This window comes from Marmota flaviventris, chromosome 2 (assembly GCF_047511675.1).
Source record: "Marmota flaviventris isolate mMarFla1 chromosome 2, mMarFla1.hap1, whole genome shotgun sequence".
In the NCBI taxonomy this organism is placed as follows: domain Eukaryota; kingdom Metazoa; phylum Chordata; class Mammalia; order Rodentia; family Sciuridae; genus Marmota; species Marmota flaviventris.
The window spans coordinates 1314002-1329415 of record NC_092499.1 but is presented as its reverse complement, the minus strand read 5'-3'; the positions used below and the strand labels follow the sequence as shown (position 1 = coordinate 1329415).

The following is a 15414-nucleotide window of genomic DNA, read 5'->3' as shown; positions in this document are numbered from 1 at the left end:
CCCCTCTGTCTGGACAGGTGATGACTGATGATGATTGACAGCAGTGCCCCTCTGTCTGGACAGGTGATGACTGATGGATGATTGACAGCAGTGCCCCTCTGTCTGGACAGGTGATGACTGATGGATGATTGACAGCAGTGCCCCTCTGTCTGGACAGGTGATGACTGATGGCTGATTGACAGCAGTGCCCTTCTGTCTGGCCTGGCCGCAGCACAGCTGGCCCCTCCTGGTGCCCATGGATCCACCCAGTGTTGCGTCTGCTCCTGACCCTCTTCACACTCCCTCCTCAGCATGTGAGTGGTGCTCTCAGTTCTCCTGGGAACTGGCCCCCACACCCTGTTGACTGCAGTGACCACAGAACCTGGGACACTCTGCCTCGTCACCCAGACAACATTGCTCTTGAGCTCTCTTACCACGTCGGCCTGCGTGCTGGGCCCCTGTGTCCAGAGGGCAGGAGACCAGGCGTGGAGCAGACCAGGCTGCCAGGTCCCTGCTCGCTGCTCTGAGGAGCTCCTGCAGAGCCTCCCGGCCCCAGGCTGCCCTGGTCTCCAGGGGGCGCTGGGGGCAGGATGCAGGGTGGCCATCGTGTCCCTGTGTGGGATTCACATAGCTGTGTGTTGTGCAATGGTCCCTGTGCGGCTGGGTGATGTGCACATGTGCCATGTGACGGGCCCTGTGTAGGTGGAAGTGTGTGTCCCCTGAAGGTCCCTGTGTGGGAGGGTGTGTGTGTCCCCTGATGGTCCCTGTGTAGGCGGGCATGTGTGTCCCCTGAAGGTCCGTGTTTGGGTGGGCATGTGTGTCCCTGGAATGTCCCTATGTGAGTGGGTGTGTGTGCTTATGAAAGTCCCTGTGTGAGTGGCATGTGTGTGTGTGTGTGTGTGTGTATGTGGTGTTCCCTGGAGGTCCCTGTGTGGGTGTGTGTGCCCTGATTGTCCCTGTGTGTGTGTGTGTGTGTGTGTGTGTTCCCTGAAGGTCCCTGTGCAGGCAGGCGTGTTGTGCCCTGATTGTCCTTGTGTGGGTGGGTCTGTGTCCTCTGAAGGTCTCTGTGCAGGCAGATGTGTATGTGCCCTGATTGTCACTGTGTGGTTGGGTGTGTGTCCCCTCAAGGTCCATGTAGCTGAGGACATTGGCCAGGCTGCAGCCAACGCTCTCGGCTACTGGTTGTGGTGCAGCCAGATGACCATGTCAGGAATGGGGCTGAGGACATTGGGAGGCCTCGTCTCTCCCCAGGAGCCATGGCCTGGTAGGAGGCAGGGTCTACGTGAAGCCACCTCTCCATCCCTCTCAGTGGCTTGGCCAAGGAGTGACCCTGGCCTTCCATTCCTCAGCCTCGCTGGGCTGTCCACTCTCAGGACCGTGGCCTGCACGGTCTCACCTGACACAGGGAGGCCCCAAGGGCCCCAGCAGCAGAAGACAGAGGCCTGCTCCTTACCCAGGGTGCGGGGCAAGGTGCCTGCCTGCAGGGCCCTGAGGGCGGGAGCATGCGCTGAGCTGAGAGGTCTCCATCTTGCTCGCCTTCAAGGGGGGTTGGTCCTACCCACTCTGGCCTGGGTTTTATCTCCAGGTGTTGGAGGGCCCGGTGGCTGCAGGGTGCTCTCCCTTGTTTGGGACGGGCCCCTGCTCGCACCCCAAGTTCTGCCCTCCTGCACCCGGCACCCTGTCCTGAGGCCTGCACAGCTGTCCAGACACCCAGCCTGGCCCAGGTTCCCTGCCGCTCACTGCCAGTGGGCATTGGCAGCAAATCCAACGCCTGTCTTGGCCTCCAGGTCCCTGTGAGGCTCCCATGGCAGCAGTGCCCCTCGAGTGGGGTCAGCCCCACCCTGGGCAGGACGTCTCTCGCCCACTGAAGCAAAGACCCAAATAAACACTTTCTAACAGCTTGAGGCCTGGCCCCTAAACGCCCGTCTGGAACCCAGGCAGCCCCTGCTCCTGCACCCACGGGGCGCTCGCTCCCGAAGCACGGGCTGGAAAGTCCCCCAGCTGGGTCTCTGTCTCCCAATGTCCAGCAGCGTCTTCCAGGACCAGAGTGGCCCCTCTGCAGCATCTCCTGGGGAGGGAGCCTGATGTCGACACAGTGTCATCCACAGACACAGCTGGCCTCCTATGGGAAGCTGAGTGGCCCCTGGCAATTCTTTGCCTCCTGGACTCTGCAGAGCCCCTTCGCCCTCCCCACTGCCTGTATGTCTCAGAGGGAAGTTGAGCTGGGCTGGCCATGGACTCTCCGTGTTCCACCGGGCTGCCCTCACATGCCAGGCTGTGTTCCCTGGTCTCTGCAAACGCCCCCACCCTGTGCCACTGCCTGCTGCTCTTGGCACCTGGGCACCCTGGGGGCTGAGTGGCCCTAGAATGGGTAGCACCTGCCCTGGAGGAGGGTGTGTGGGACTTGGGACTTGGGGCTGATGCTGGGGACGTCAGGGTGGGACGGCGCATTTGCAAGAGAGGAGGCAGGGTGGTTGTGGGCTGAGTGGTGCCTCCACACCCACATGCTGAGGTTGTGACCCAGGACCTCAGGATGAGCCACACTGGGATGGGCTCACCAGGGTGGGCCTGAGGCCCTAGGACTGTGTCTGCGGAAGAGGAGACCAGGACTCCCACAGGCACAGGGGACAGCCTGTGTGGACACAAGGAGAAGACCGTGAGTGCAAGCCAGGGAGAGAGGCCCAGGTCTGCCCTGCCTCTACCCAGGAGCCCTGGCCCCCGGGACACTGCGGATAGCGTCTGTTGCTGGAGCGTCCAGCCTGCGTCCTGTCACCGCTGCCAGAGCTGACTGTGCAGCACGCACACTTCCTGCCTGGTGTGGCCAGCTGGGGAGACCCTGCTTGGCCACCTGCTTCCCAGGGCTCCCCAGAGTGACCTGTTCAGGCACAGGCAGCATCCAGCTGGGAGGAGGGTGCCTGCATGTAGGAAAGGACTTGGGAGCAGGGCTGCCTCCCAGGCAGGGTGAGGCTGCAGGAGGGAGGGCCGGACAGGCCTGGCCTGGCCTTGTGGCCTCCCCTCGTGCATGATGGCTGGGCTGGTGGACACAGCAGAGCACAGAGGCGCAGGGTGTTTAAAGGATGTTTAATGTCACTCTGAAAAAACCTGAAAAGACATTATGGGGTTCCTGTAAACTAGAAGGAGAAAGCTACCAAAGCCAGAAGTGTGCAGGTCCTGGGCCACTGTCCTGAGACCCCTGGGAGGTCCTGCTGTTCTCTCCTATTAAAGCCAGAAGTGTGCAGGTCCTGGGCCACTGTCCTGAGCCCCCCTGGGAGGTCCTGCTGTTCTTTCCTATTAAAGCCAGAAGTGTGCAGGTCCTGGGCCACTGTCCTGAGCCCCCCTGGGAGGCCCCTCTGTTCTCTCCTATTAAAGCCAGAAGTGTGCAGGTCCTGGGCCACTGTCCTGAGCCCCCTGGGAGGCCCCTCTGTTCTCTCCTATTAAAGCCAGAAGTGTGCAGGTCCTGGGCCACTGTCCTGAGCCCCACTGGGAGGTCCTGCTGTTCTCTCCTATTAAATCCAGAAGTGTGCAGGTCCTGGGCCACTGTCCTGAGCCCCCTGGGAGGCCCCTCTGTTCTCTCCTATTAAAGCCAGAAGTGTGCAGGTCCTGGGCCACTGTCCTGAGCCCCACTGGGAGGTCCTGCTGTTCTCTCCTATTAAATCCAGAAGTGTGCAGGTCCTGGGCCACTGTCCTGAGCCCCACTGGGAGGTCCTGCTGTTCTTTCCTATTAAAGCCAGAAGTGTGCAGGTCCTGGGCCACTGTCCTGAGCCCCCCTGGGAGGCCCCTCTGTTCTCTCCTATTAAAGCCAGAAGTGTGCAGGTCCTGGGCCACTGTCCTGAGTCCCCCTGGGAGGTCCCTCTGTTCTCTCCTATTAAAGCCAGAAGTGTGCAGGTCCTGGGCCACTGTCCTGAGCCCCCCTGGGGAGGCCCCTCTGCTCTTTGTTGTGTCTTTTCCTCTCTGGAAACTCTGACTCGGTGTTCGCTCCTGAGTAGTGATGGCACAAACAGATCCTGGGGGCCTCTGTCTGTCGTCACTGTCCGCCAGCCGTGGCTCCCCAGGCCCTGGGCCCTCTGGAGGGGCTCTGGTCCACCCGCCGTCTGTGGCCTGGCTGTGTCCTGGCCTCCTGTGCCCCACCTGCCTGGTACCCTCAGCAGCCTCAGTCCATGCCTGGCCTGCCTGGACACTGTCCAGCCGCTCTGCTAGAGGGACACCTGGCTGATGCCCACCCTCTCAGGTGGTCTCTGCCGTAGCACTCGCCAGGCCTCCCGGAATGGCCACATGTGCCCAGGTCCTTCTGAGTGGTCTCCCTGGTGTGGAGCTGGGTCCCACTGTGGGAAGTGGCATCCTGGACCTACCCCAGTTGCCCCCATGCAGAGAGGGTCCGAGGTGCTGTCCTGTGGGTAGAACCCCACCTCTGAAGAGGGCGCGCCAAAGGAGGGGCCAGTGCACAGAGACCCCATCACACAGGAGGCTGCTTCCCAGGAGCCAGAGAGACTCGGGGTTTGCAGAATGACCCAAGATGGGGCTTGGCGCGGCACGGGCGGGAGTGAAGGCCATCTGAGTGACCGCAGGAAGCCCTTCCCGAAGCTCCCCTGTTGGGGAGTGTTGGCCCAGAGCTTCCCAGCTCAGGTGAGAGGTCCCCACTCAGTGTTCTGAGGACTTCACCTTCTCTCTCAAGAAACCCTGCAGTGGGGAGGCTGGAGTGGACAGGGTCAGTGCGAAGCTGTCTCTGCCCTGGTGGACTTCAGCAAGCTGACCTTGGTCTCCTCCCGGCCCCTGAGGGCAGCGATGTCCTGGTGATGTGCACATGTCCCCTGCTGGCCCTGGCCAGTGTCTTGGGCCAGGGGTGGTCTGTGTCCAGGCTGCTGAGGTCTGGGGGTAGAGCCTGCTCTCCAGAGGTCCTCCAAAGGGCAGGAGCAGGGCTGCAGGGTCAGTGAGTCGCAGGGTCAGAGGGCAATGAGGTCTGAGGGCAGGCGTGGCTGGGGAGCCAGGCTGCTGGCCACGATGGATGGTCCTCCAGGGTCTGGGAGGCCCTGGGCCCCTTGCAGGAGGTGGCCTAGGCCCCCTGCCCGATCATGTTCCTGTAGTCAGGGGCGATGGTCGGCTTCAGCTCCACCACCGAGGAGAAGATCCTGTTCACCTGTAGAACAGCACAGGTGAGCCCACAGTCACCTGAGGGAGAGCTGTGGACAGTGAGGGGACAGGGTGGGGACAGTGGGAGGAATGGGGTAGGGAGAGTTTGGGTAATTGGGTGGGGTACACGGTAGGGACAGGTAGAGGACAGTTGGGCACAATGTGGGGAGAGTGTGGGGGTAGGTGGGGAGCAGGGTGGAGACGGTGTGGTGGTCAGCATGGAGCATTGTGGACACAGCATGGGACACACTGTGGGACAGCATTGGGACAGCATGGGACACACCGTGGGACATGTGGAGATGGCATGGGGACAGCGTGGGGACAGCATGGGACACACCGTGGGACATGTGGAGATGGCACAGGGACAGCATTGGGACAGCATGGGACACACCGAGGGACATGTGGAGATGGCATGGGGACAGTGTGGGGACAGCATGGGACACACCGTGGGACATGTGGAGATGGCATGGGGACAGCATTGGGACAGCATGGGACACACCGAGGGACATGTGGAGATGGCATGGGGACAGCGTGGGGTCGGCATGGGACACACCATGGGGCAGGGTGGGGATGACATGGGACACATCATGAGAATAGTGTGGAGATGACATGGGACACATTGTGGGACAGTGTGGAGATGGCATGGGGACAGTGAGGGACAGCATGGGACACGGGGGATGGCATGGGGACAGCACGGGGACAGTGTGGCCGACCTTGAAGAGAGTGACAGTGGCACTGTAGCACACGCTGAGCAGGAAGAGGCTGATGAAGATGGTGATGGTCGTCCACAGCCCGTCCAGCTCCCCGTCCTGGGCCTCTGCACAGCTGTCATCCAGGCTGAGCTCTGGACAGGGAGGGGGTGGTCAGTGTGTGGCGCCAAGGTGGGACCTGGGAGCTGCCTCCCGGGGGCCAGGAGAAGGGCCGCTGGGCTGGGCCAGCAGTGCGCGGACTGGGGCCAGGTTTCCCTGGTGGCCTTCTCTGGTGGGCCTCAGCCCCCCGCTCCTCCCACTGGGGCCCAACTCATCCAGACCCCCTGGCTGTGGACGGTGGCCTGGACTTCATGGGAGCTCCTTGCTGCGAGCTCCAGGCGTCAGTGCTGGGGCAGGCCAGGCAGCACTGGGCCTGTGACCCTGCAGGGATGTCCCCGCAGCCTGTGTGGCCCCTGCTTATTCAGTGGTGACCAGGCCCAGGGGCTGGAGAGATGGCAGAGCCTGTCCCTGGTGTGGCCCCAGCTACAGGGACAGTCTGCGCTGGGGAGGGAGCTGGATCTTGTGGTAAGGGGGTGTGTGCCTGTGTGGGGGTCAGTGTGGGTGTCGGGCCTGGGTGTGTCAGGGCTTGGGTGTAGGTGCCTCCTGAGAGGGGGCTGGGATCTGAGCTGGTCAGTGTGTGAGGCCGTGGGTGGTCCCGTGTGCTTGTGAGTGTTCAGTGACTGGACACTTGCTGGCTCTGGGTGTGCCTGTTGCCCGTGTGAGGCCCCAGTGTGCACGAGTGTGGGCAGGTGCCCTGTGGGTTGGTCCAAAGGGTCTGTGCTCTGTGTCTGTGTGGTTTTCTGGACAGTCCCTCCCTTGGGCCATTCAGGGCTGCCGGATGTGGGTGTTCCCAGGGGTGGGCAGTGCATGGAGGGCCTATCCCACTCCCATGGCTAGTCAACCCCTGCATGGACACAGAGAGATCCTTGGACAGGGAATCAGGACACAAGGACAGTCTCTGACAGGGGGGCTGTGTCCTTTCCTGGGGGCTCCTGAGAGGTATCTCCCTGATCAGCCAGAGTTGCTGGGGCTGGGGAAGGTCTGGGAGAGGCTTAGCCTCTGGCCGAGCCTCGTGCCCTGCGGGGGCAAACCCCAGCCAGCTGGGCAGACAGTGGCTCTGGTCTGGCCATGTGGGACCCCTCCCTCTCTCTAGCCGTGACAACGTGGGCCTCGGAGGCAGCCTGGCCGACAGCCCACAGCCCAGACGTGCCAAGAGCTCTCTGCCTCAGAAAGAACCAGGATAGTCTCACAGGGTCCCAGGGCAGGCTGGGTGCTTTATTCACACGGGCAGGTGAGGGAAGGTGACAGTGTCCTCTGGGGTGATGACTCGCCAGGCTCATTTACCCGGGGACCGGGGCAGGGTCTTCTGGGTGGAGTGGTTGTGCAGAGCCTCGTGCATCACTGAGCATGTGTAGAGGTCTCCTCGCTGCCATCTGTTCCTGTCCACCCTGAGCTTGCTGTAGAGGAAGTAGGTCCCGTCGGAGTCCAGGACGGGCTCGGTGGTCTTGTAGTCCTGCTCCGGCTGCCCCTGCTTCTCCCACTCCACAGAGATGTCGGCAGGGTAGAAGCCTTGGATGTAGCAGGTCAGACTGACGGTGTTCTTGGTCAGCTCCTCCTGGGCCGGGGGCAAGACGTACACCTCTGGCGCCCGGGGTTGCCCTGTGGAACAGAGGTCAGCACAGAGGTCACTGACAGGGCAGTGGCAGGCTGAGCCAGGCTCCATGTGACCAGGCAGCCCCATGCCCTGCCCTGCCCGCTGCCCTCTCCCACCTGCGACTTTGGAGATGGTCCTCTCGATGGGGGCTGGCAGGGCTTTGTTGTTGACCTTGCACTTGAACTTCTTGCCATTCAGCCAGTCCTGGTGCTTGATGGGGAGGACACTGACCATGCGGAATGTGCTGTTGTACTGCCTCTCCTGTGGCTTTGTCTGAGCTGTGGTCACCTCCACGTTGTCTACATACCAGCTGAACTGGACCTCGGGTTCTTCGTCGCTCACATCTACCACCACGCATGTGATCTTGGGGGTCAGGGAGATCATGAGTGTGTCCTTGGGCTTTGGGGGGAAGATGAAGACGGATGGTCCCCCCAGGATTTCCATATCTAATGTGGGAGAGATGGAGGACACGGGTCAGCACTTGGGGTCTACCCTCTGCCTGAGACTTCTGTGGGCACCCATCCCGCTCCTTCATCTTGGGGCAAGGCCTGGTGACTTACCTTGACATGGTGACTTCCTGGGATCTGCAGGAGAGAAGGATGGGGTCACTGAGATATGGGGGAGGAAGACACCCGCAGAGACAGGGTGAGTTTGGCCCTGGGGGTGCTCAGGTTAGGGCCAGGCTGCTCTTGGGTATGGCTCTTGGCAGGCCTATGACCAGTGCCCAGGAGCCCACACGTGGGCATCCAGACTGTGCCTGCCCTGGGCCTGGTGGAGACAGAGCACTCTCCCTGGGCATGAGAGGCATGGCAGAGTTTTCCAGGTGGCACAGACCTGCCTGACTTCCAGAGGACCCCTCCCCGTGCAGGCTGTCCCCTTACCAATGGTCTTGTCCACCTTGGTGCTGCTGGCCGGGTGGGCTACATTGCAGGTGACGGTCTGGTTGGGCCAGGTGCTGGTGGGCACAGTCACCATGCTGGTGACAGAGTAGAGCCCTGACTGCAGGACAGCTGGGAAGGTGCGGACTCCACTGGACAGGGATCCTGAGTTCCATGTCACGGTCACCGGCTCAGGGAAGTAGTCCTTGACCAGGCAGCCCAGGTTCACTGAGGAGCCAGATGTGTCCCTAGAGCAGGGGGCCAGGGGGAAGACTGATGGGGCTGTGGTCGAAGCTGCAAGAGAGAAGATACTGAGTGAGCTGTGCTGGACGCAGATGGACCCAGGCCCACAGAAGGTCCGCTGTCCTTGGCTCTCCCCAAGCATCAGGCAGGGTCTGTTGTCTGGGTTTGTGGGCATCAGGTACCCACCTGGTAGGCCCCACCTCCCTAGGTGATCCCCCACCTCAAGGATGCCCAGGCCCGGCCAGACCTCTCCTGATGGGCTTCCAGAAGGACACAGAGCCAACTGTGCAGTTAGCCCTGTGTGCCACCCCCTGCCCCTGTGGGAGAGGCTGCACGCGGATCCTTTAGCATCTGATGACCACTGGACCTGTGTGGCCCTGGGGCTCCCAGCCCCATCCTGGGCTCTGCCCATGGTGGGTGCCATCTTGGGTCCTGCTGGGCCCACCAGCTCCCTGTCCCCATGTGCTTCCTGTGGGCATCTGGCCTGACTAGTGGCCTTGTTCTCAGGTCCCCTGTGCCCTCCACTGTTACCGAGGAGTCCTGCTCTGGGTGGGGTTGGCTACCTCTGCCTGGGCTCTCCTCCCTGCACCTCGGCCCAGAGCCCAGGCCTTGGACCTAACCCTGCAGGGTCAGGTGTTTTGGAGTTGGCTCTGAGCAACCCAGTGCCCTTGGTCCTGGCCGTGGGCCCTAGGCCCTGCCCTGAGACAGCCCCTGGGACCCTCCTGATTGGCTCCCCGTAGCCCTGAGCTCTGGCTCATCACTGGACCCGTCCCTCCCCAGGTCTCCCTGCCCTGCTTCCTGAGGTGCACGATGGGCACTCTCCTTGGCCCTCTTGCCTGCCCCTCAGAGCCCCTCTGCAGCTCTGGCCTGGCCTCCAGGCACCTGTGAGCCCCGACCTCTCCCGAGCCTTCCTTCCCAGGGCCCTTGGGACTCAGCCCAGGACCCCCAGCCCTCAGCACAAGGCCCTGGGCACACAGCCAGGGCTGCCATCTGCTCATCTGGGAGCGCCAGCCCCAGAGAGCTGTCCCCCAGCCTGGCCCTCCTGGGCCAGCACTGGTTCTCCCTGTAGCCCCATCTTGCCCCTTGCCAGGGACCCCAAGGAGCCCCAAGCCCCTTTCTTCCCTTCCCACCAGCTTGCTCCCGCCAATCCTCCTGTGCTGTGGGGAGGGAGGAATGTGGACAGTCCCGGAGACCAAGGATGGGTGATCTGGGGCCAGTGGGAGGGCAAGACCAGCAGGTTCCTGATCTCCCTGGGCTGCCCAGGTCCCCCAGCACCCTACCTGCCCCAGCTCTCCTGCGGCAGTTCTGCCTCTGTTGCCCAATGTCTGGGGGTCCCACTGCCCACTCTGCCCTCCATCCGTCCAGCTTGGCTCCTCTGCTGGCCTCCCCCACCCAGGACTGGTTTGCTTCCAGAGCCCGGAAGCACCCATCCTCTCTTCGGCCTAGTCTTCCCAGCAGAGCCCTCCTGGATGAGCTCCTGGACTCTGTGACCCCCCCGGCCTTCCCCGTGGCCCCCAGTTCCGGAAGCTTCCCTGCTCCCCTTGCTCTGCCTGGTCAGCTGTCCTGTAAGCACCAGGTTCTGGAAGCTCAGTCTCTTCCCAGCAGTCGGCCGACGGCTGCTTCCCTGAGCTCCTGTCCCCTTCTGGCTCCCTCCCACCTTGAACTCAGCACACCTCAGCCCTGCTCTCTGCTCTGGGCAGCCCTCTGCAGCCCCCCCTCAGCCCTGCTCCCCGTGGCCCTGCCCACTCCTGGCAGCTCAGAGCACAGCAGCCGTGGGCGCTGAGCCCCTTCTAGCCTCCCGAGCTCAGTGGGGCTGCCTGCACAGCCCTGTGCTGTGTGCTCTGGATGCCCAGAGCCCCTTGCTGGCCACTCCTGGCCTGCCCTTGCTCACCTGCTGCCCCACTGGCCTGTGCAGGATGCTTTGCCCCTGGTGCTTTGCTTCTGCTCCCTGTTTTGTCCTCTGCTCAAAAGGTCCCCGCCCTGGGCTCTGCAAACCCTCCTCAGCCCCTGTTAACCTGCATCTGCTCAGCTCCTGCAGGGACCCAGGGACCCTGTAGCTGGACCCTTCAGACTCTACCTGTGGGATTGCCCTGGTCGCCCACCTGCTCCAGGACACTGTGGCTATTGTCTGTTCCCCTGAGTTCTGGGAATGTCAGCAGACAGAGTGGTCCCCGACCTGCCCCAGCTCACCTGTAACTGTTATGTTCTGGTCCCCTGAGCTCCTGGGGCGCCTAAGCCCTGCCAGAACTACCACTGGCCAAGTTCAGAGTAGTTTCTCTGCCCCTGGCTCCTGACATCCTGGGGCTTTCCGGGCACCTCCCGCACCCCCACCTGCCCTAGCTAAGCTGCAACTGCTCTGCCAAGTTACCCTGAGCTCCTGGGGCTTCCCGGGCTCCTCCAACGTCTCCACCTGTCCCAGCTCACCTGTAAGTGCTGTGCCCAGGTCTCCTGAGTTCCTCAGGCTTCGCTGGCACCTCCAGCACCTCCCACTTCCCCCAGGTTAATGGTTACTTCTCTGTCCAGGTCCCCTGAGCTCCTCAGGTTTCCCAGGCACCTCAAGTACCCTCACATTCCCCAGCTTAATAGTAAGTGCTCTGTCTAGGTCCTCTGAGCTCTTGGCGCTCCCCAGGCACCTCCAGCACCCCCACCTGCCCCAGCTCAATGGTAACAGCTCTGTCCAGTTCCTCTGAGCTCCTGGGGCTCCCCAGGCACTTCCATTACCCCCACCTTTCCCAGCTCACCTATAACTGCTCTGTCCAGGTCCCCTGAGCTCCTTGGGCTTCCCAGACACCTCCAGCCCCCCACCTGCCCCAGCTCACCCGCAGCTGCTCTGCCCAGTCTCCCGGAGCTCCTGGGCTTTCCTGGCTCCTCTAGTACCTCCACCTGCCCCGCTCACCTGTAACTACTCTGCCCAGGTCCCCTGAGCTCCTGAACCTTCCCAGGCCCCTCCAGCAATCCTACCTCCCAGATCACCTGTTAGTGCTCTGTCCAGGTCCACAGAACTCTTGGTGCTTCCTGGGCACCTCCAGCACCCCCACCTGCCCCAGCTCATGTGTAACTGCTCTGCCCAGGTCCCCTGAGCTCCTGGGGCAACTCAGGCTCCCCAAGCCCTCCCACCTGCCCAGGTCACCTGTAAATGCTCTGCCCAAGTCCCCTGAGCTCCTGGGACTTCCCAGGTACATACAGCACCCCCACCTGCCCCAGCTCACCTGTGACTGCTCTGCCCATGTTCCCTGAGCTCCTGGGGCATCTCAGGCTCCCCAAGTACTCCCACCTGCCCAGGTCCCTAGAACTCCTGGGGCTTCCTGAACACCTCCAGTACCCATACTTCCCCAGCTCACCTGTAAGTGCTCTGCCCAGGTCCCTAGCTCCTGGGGCTTCCCAGGCACCTCCAGCACCCCACCTGCCCCAGCTCACCTGTAAGTGCTCTGTCCAGGTCCCCTAAGCTCCTGGGGCTTCCCAGGCACCTCCAGCCCCCTCACCTACCCCAGCTCACCTGTAAGTGCTCTGTCCAGGTCCCCTGAGCTCCTGGGGCTTCCTGGCCACTTCCAGCACCCCCACCTGCCCCAGCTCACCTGTGAGTGTTCTGCCCAGGTCCCCTAAGCTCCTGGGGCTTCCTGGGCACCTCCAGTACCCCACCTGCCCAGCTTACCTGTGAGTGCTCTGCCCAGGTCCCCTAAGCTCCTGGGGCTTCCTGGGCACCTCCAGTACCCCACCTGCCCCAGCTCACCTGTGAGTGCTCTGCCCAGGTCCCCTGAGCTCCTGGGTCTTCCCGGTCACCTCCAGCCCCCCCACCTGCCCAGCTCACCTTCAGATGCTCTGCCCCTGGTGCCCTGCGCCCTGGGCTTCCCCAGCCTTCCAGCACTCCACTGCCCAGCTCTCCTGTAGCTGCTCTCCCTTGGTTCTCTGAGCCGCGGGACTGCCCAGGTCCCTCAGCATCCCTGCTTTCCCCAGCTCACCTGTGTCAGCTTGGACCCTGGTCCCAGGGGTGGCTCCTGGGTGGCTCACGACTCTCAGGCACCCCACCTGCCCAGCTCACGTGCACCTGCTCTGCCCAGGTCCCTGAGCCCAGAGCTGCCTCGTCCCACCCCACTCTCCCTCAGTGGAGGCTGGGTCCTCCTCTGGCCTCACCCTCTTCCCAGGACTGGCCTTGCTCCCAGAGCCCCTGAAGCTCCCATCCTCTCTCCAGCCAGCTGTGTCCAGCAGAGCCCGCTGGCCCTGCCCTGCCCCTGGAGGAGGCCTGGACCCTGTGTCCCTGTGCTCCAGGCTTCCTCTGCACCTGGCTCTGGAAGCTGCCCTGGCCCTGCCTCCTTGAGTTCCCCTTAGCTCTGCCTCATACCCACAGTCTCTAGGAGAGGCCATGTTGTTCCTCTGACCCCCTCCTGCCCCATCCCCTCATGTCCGTGAGTAGGACGTGTGTCCAGCTCTGGTGGCCTGGCAGTGCCCTGCCCCTGGTTCCTGTCCCTCACTGGTTGGCACTTTCTAAGGCAGACCCCTGGGTGCTGTGCGGGGCCCTCTGTGTGGGGGCTGTGCTCTTGCTCCCTCCCACATCCCATGGCCCGTGGGATGCTGGTCCTGAAGGGCCACTGTGGCCCAGGCTCCATGTCCTCTCCTCCTGTGGCCTCCTCTCCCTGCCAACCCCACTCACCTTGTGGGGCCTTGAAGGGCGCTTGCCAGCCCTTCCTGCTCTGGCCCCTTACTGCCACCCACTCTACTCTGTCCTGTGCTCCCAGGCGTCACGGCTGTTGTCCCCAGAGGTGCAAGTCCCTCCCCGCCCCCGCCCCGCAGAGACTAAGAACAGGACTAAAACTGGTGGCATGCACACTTCCCTAAGTTCCCTTTTCTTCTGGGGGTTCTGGGTCAGAGGGTGAGGGGGCTCAGACCTGGGTGCGGCCATCTCGTGTGGACATGTGGTGGTGGGGAGCAGTGCCCTTGGGTCCCAGGGGAGAAGGGGGAGGCCCAATCCCACCTGCTGCTCTGTGCTCCTGCCTGGGGCTGGCCCGCGGCTCTGCAGTTAGGCCCTCCACTCTGACTGCCTCGTTGGAGACTGGGACCCCTCAGTTCCTGGGCAGCCCCCTGACCCTCTGACCCCAGCCTGGTTCTGGTGGCTGCTTCTCCCTGGACCTCTCTGCAGACAGCTCTTCCTTGGGAGAACCCAGATCCTCCAGAGCAGGAGGAGAGTGGGGGCCTTGGGATTGGTGGGCACAAGCTGGTGGGAAGGGAAGAAAGGGGCTCGGGGTTCCTTGGGGTCCCTGGCAAGGGGCAAGATGGGGCTACAGAGAGAACCAGTGCTGGCCCAGGAGGGCTAGGCTGGTGGACAGGTCTCTGGGGCTGGCGCTCCCAGATGAGCAGATGGCAGCCCTGGCTGTGTGCCCAGGGCCTGGGGATGCAGGAGATGGGAGAGCTGCAGAGGCACTGGGTGCTCAAGGTGTCCACCCACAGAGGGCAGGAAGAGGGGCCCGTTCAGGGCCTGAGCAAGGGCTGCCAGGGGGTGCTGCAGGTGAGGGAGAGGTGGCCATTAGCTTCCTGGGTCTGAGGGGAGGGAACAGAGCAGAGGGTCACCGGCGAGGGGGACATCTTGGCTTCCTCAGTATGTGGGTGCACTCCCTCCTTGAGGGTCCAGGACTGCTGGGCCAGCACTGGAGAGGGAAACAGGGCTCCCCTAGGGCCTGGGGGAGCTGGCCACCCACAGGGAAGGGGAGCGCAGTGCCTGGGCGGGTGTGAAGGGTGAGAGAGGAGGTGGGGGACCTGAGCTGGGCTCTGGAGGGCCCTGAGGATGAAGGCTCTGGAAGAGCAGGAACAGGGAGGCGTCCCCTGTTCAGAGGCCAGGCCATGTCAGGGCCTGGGAGGGGTGAGTGATGGGAATGGAAAGGAGGTGGAGAGGGTGTTGGGGACGTCAAGGCCCCCTGAGGAGTTGTAGAGGAAGCATATAGGATGGTGCATGGGTGAGGGACAATTGTGTGAGCCCGGGTCTCTGAGGAAGTGTTCAACATGAAATGTCCTGGGGCCAGCTGTCACGGCGTGCTCCGGGGCCTCTGGGAGCACGCCATGCACCCACCAAATGGCACCCACAGGACAGGCCAGACTCATGGCATCCCCGAGTGCCCCTCTGGTCCCGGGGGGGCATGTGGCAAGGACTGGAGAGGCAGGGTGTCCTGGGCGCACACCACCCCTGCATTGGTGGCTGTGGGGGCCCAGCTTCACCTTAGGTGGAGCTCGGCATGGCTCAGCCTTACAGGCTGGAGTTCCAGGGGCCCCACCCAGCTCAGCACACCAGCAAGGCAGGCTGGGGAGGCCTTGTGTGGGCTGCAGGGCTGGCAGTGGAGGGGGACACTTGTGGTCATCTGCTCAGGCTGCCAGGACTCAGCACCAGGGACAGGGAGGCTGTTGTAGGGACAAACCAGGCAAGGCACCGAAAATAGCAGAAAACAGTTTTATTTGGCTGCAGCCAGGCTCAGAGGGCACAGCATTTGCTGTAATCAATCAATCCCCTGAACCCCAAATTCAGGGAGTTTCAGAGTTTTATACCCAGCGTGTAAGGGGAGGGGCTCAGAAGTTCACAGTCTGCAGAAGTTCACATGAAAGCAGGTTTTTCTTGCATTGTTCTGGGCAAGTTAACTCTTCAAGGACCACACCTGAGAAGGGGAGAGCTTCTTCTCCCCTTTCTTTCCTCCCCCTGCCAGCTGTTACCATGGACCCAGTTGTAACTTCTCTTAAAAATGTAGATGTCTCTGTGAAGCCCAGCTCAAGGCCAGAGGCCTTGTTTGCACATTTCTACAAACTA

The 15414-nt window shown here is 62.6% G+C and overlaps 1 gene segment (V, D, J or C); it reads right to left on the bottom strand.

The window, feature by feature from the left end:
• Nucleotides 1-3045: 3045 nt before the first annotated feature.
• LOC114101544 (immunoglobulin heavy constant gamma 1-like) lies at nt 3046-13366 on the bottom strand (the record flags this gene model as incomplete). The annotated part of the segment is given in 7 exon segments: nt 3046-5113; nt 5820-5950; nt 7200-7514; nt 7626-7955; nt 8070-8093; nt 8391-8681; nt 13279-13366. Coding segments are annotated over 7 exon segments (1263 nt in total), but the record flags the coding sequence as incomplete, so codon positions are not given.
• Between the last annotated feature and the right edge of the window lie 2048 nt (nt 13367-15414).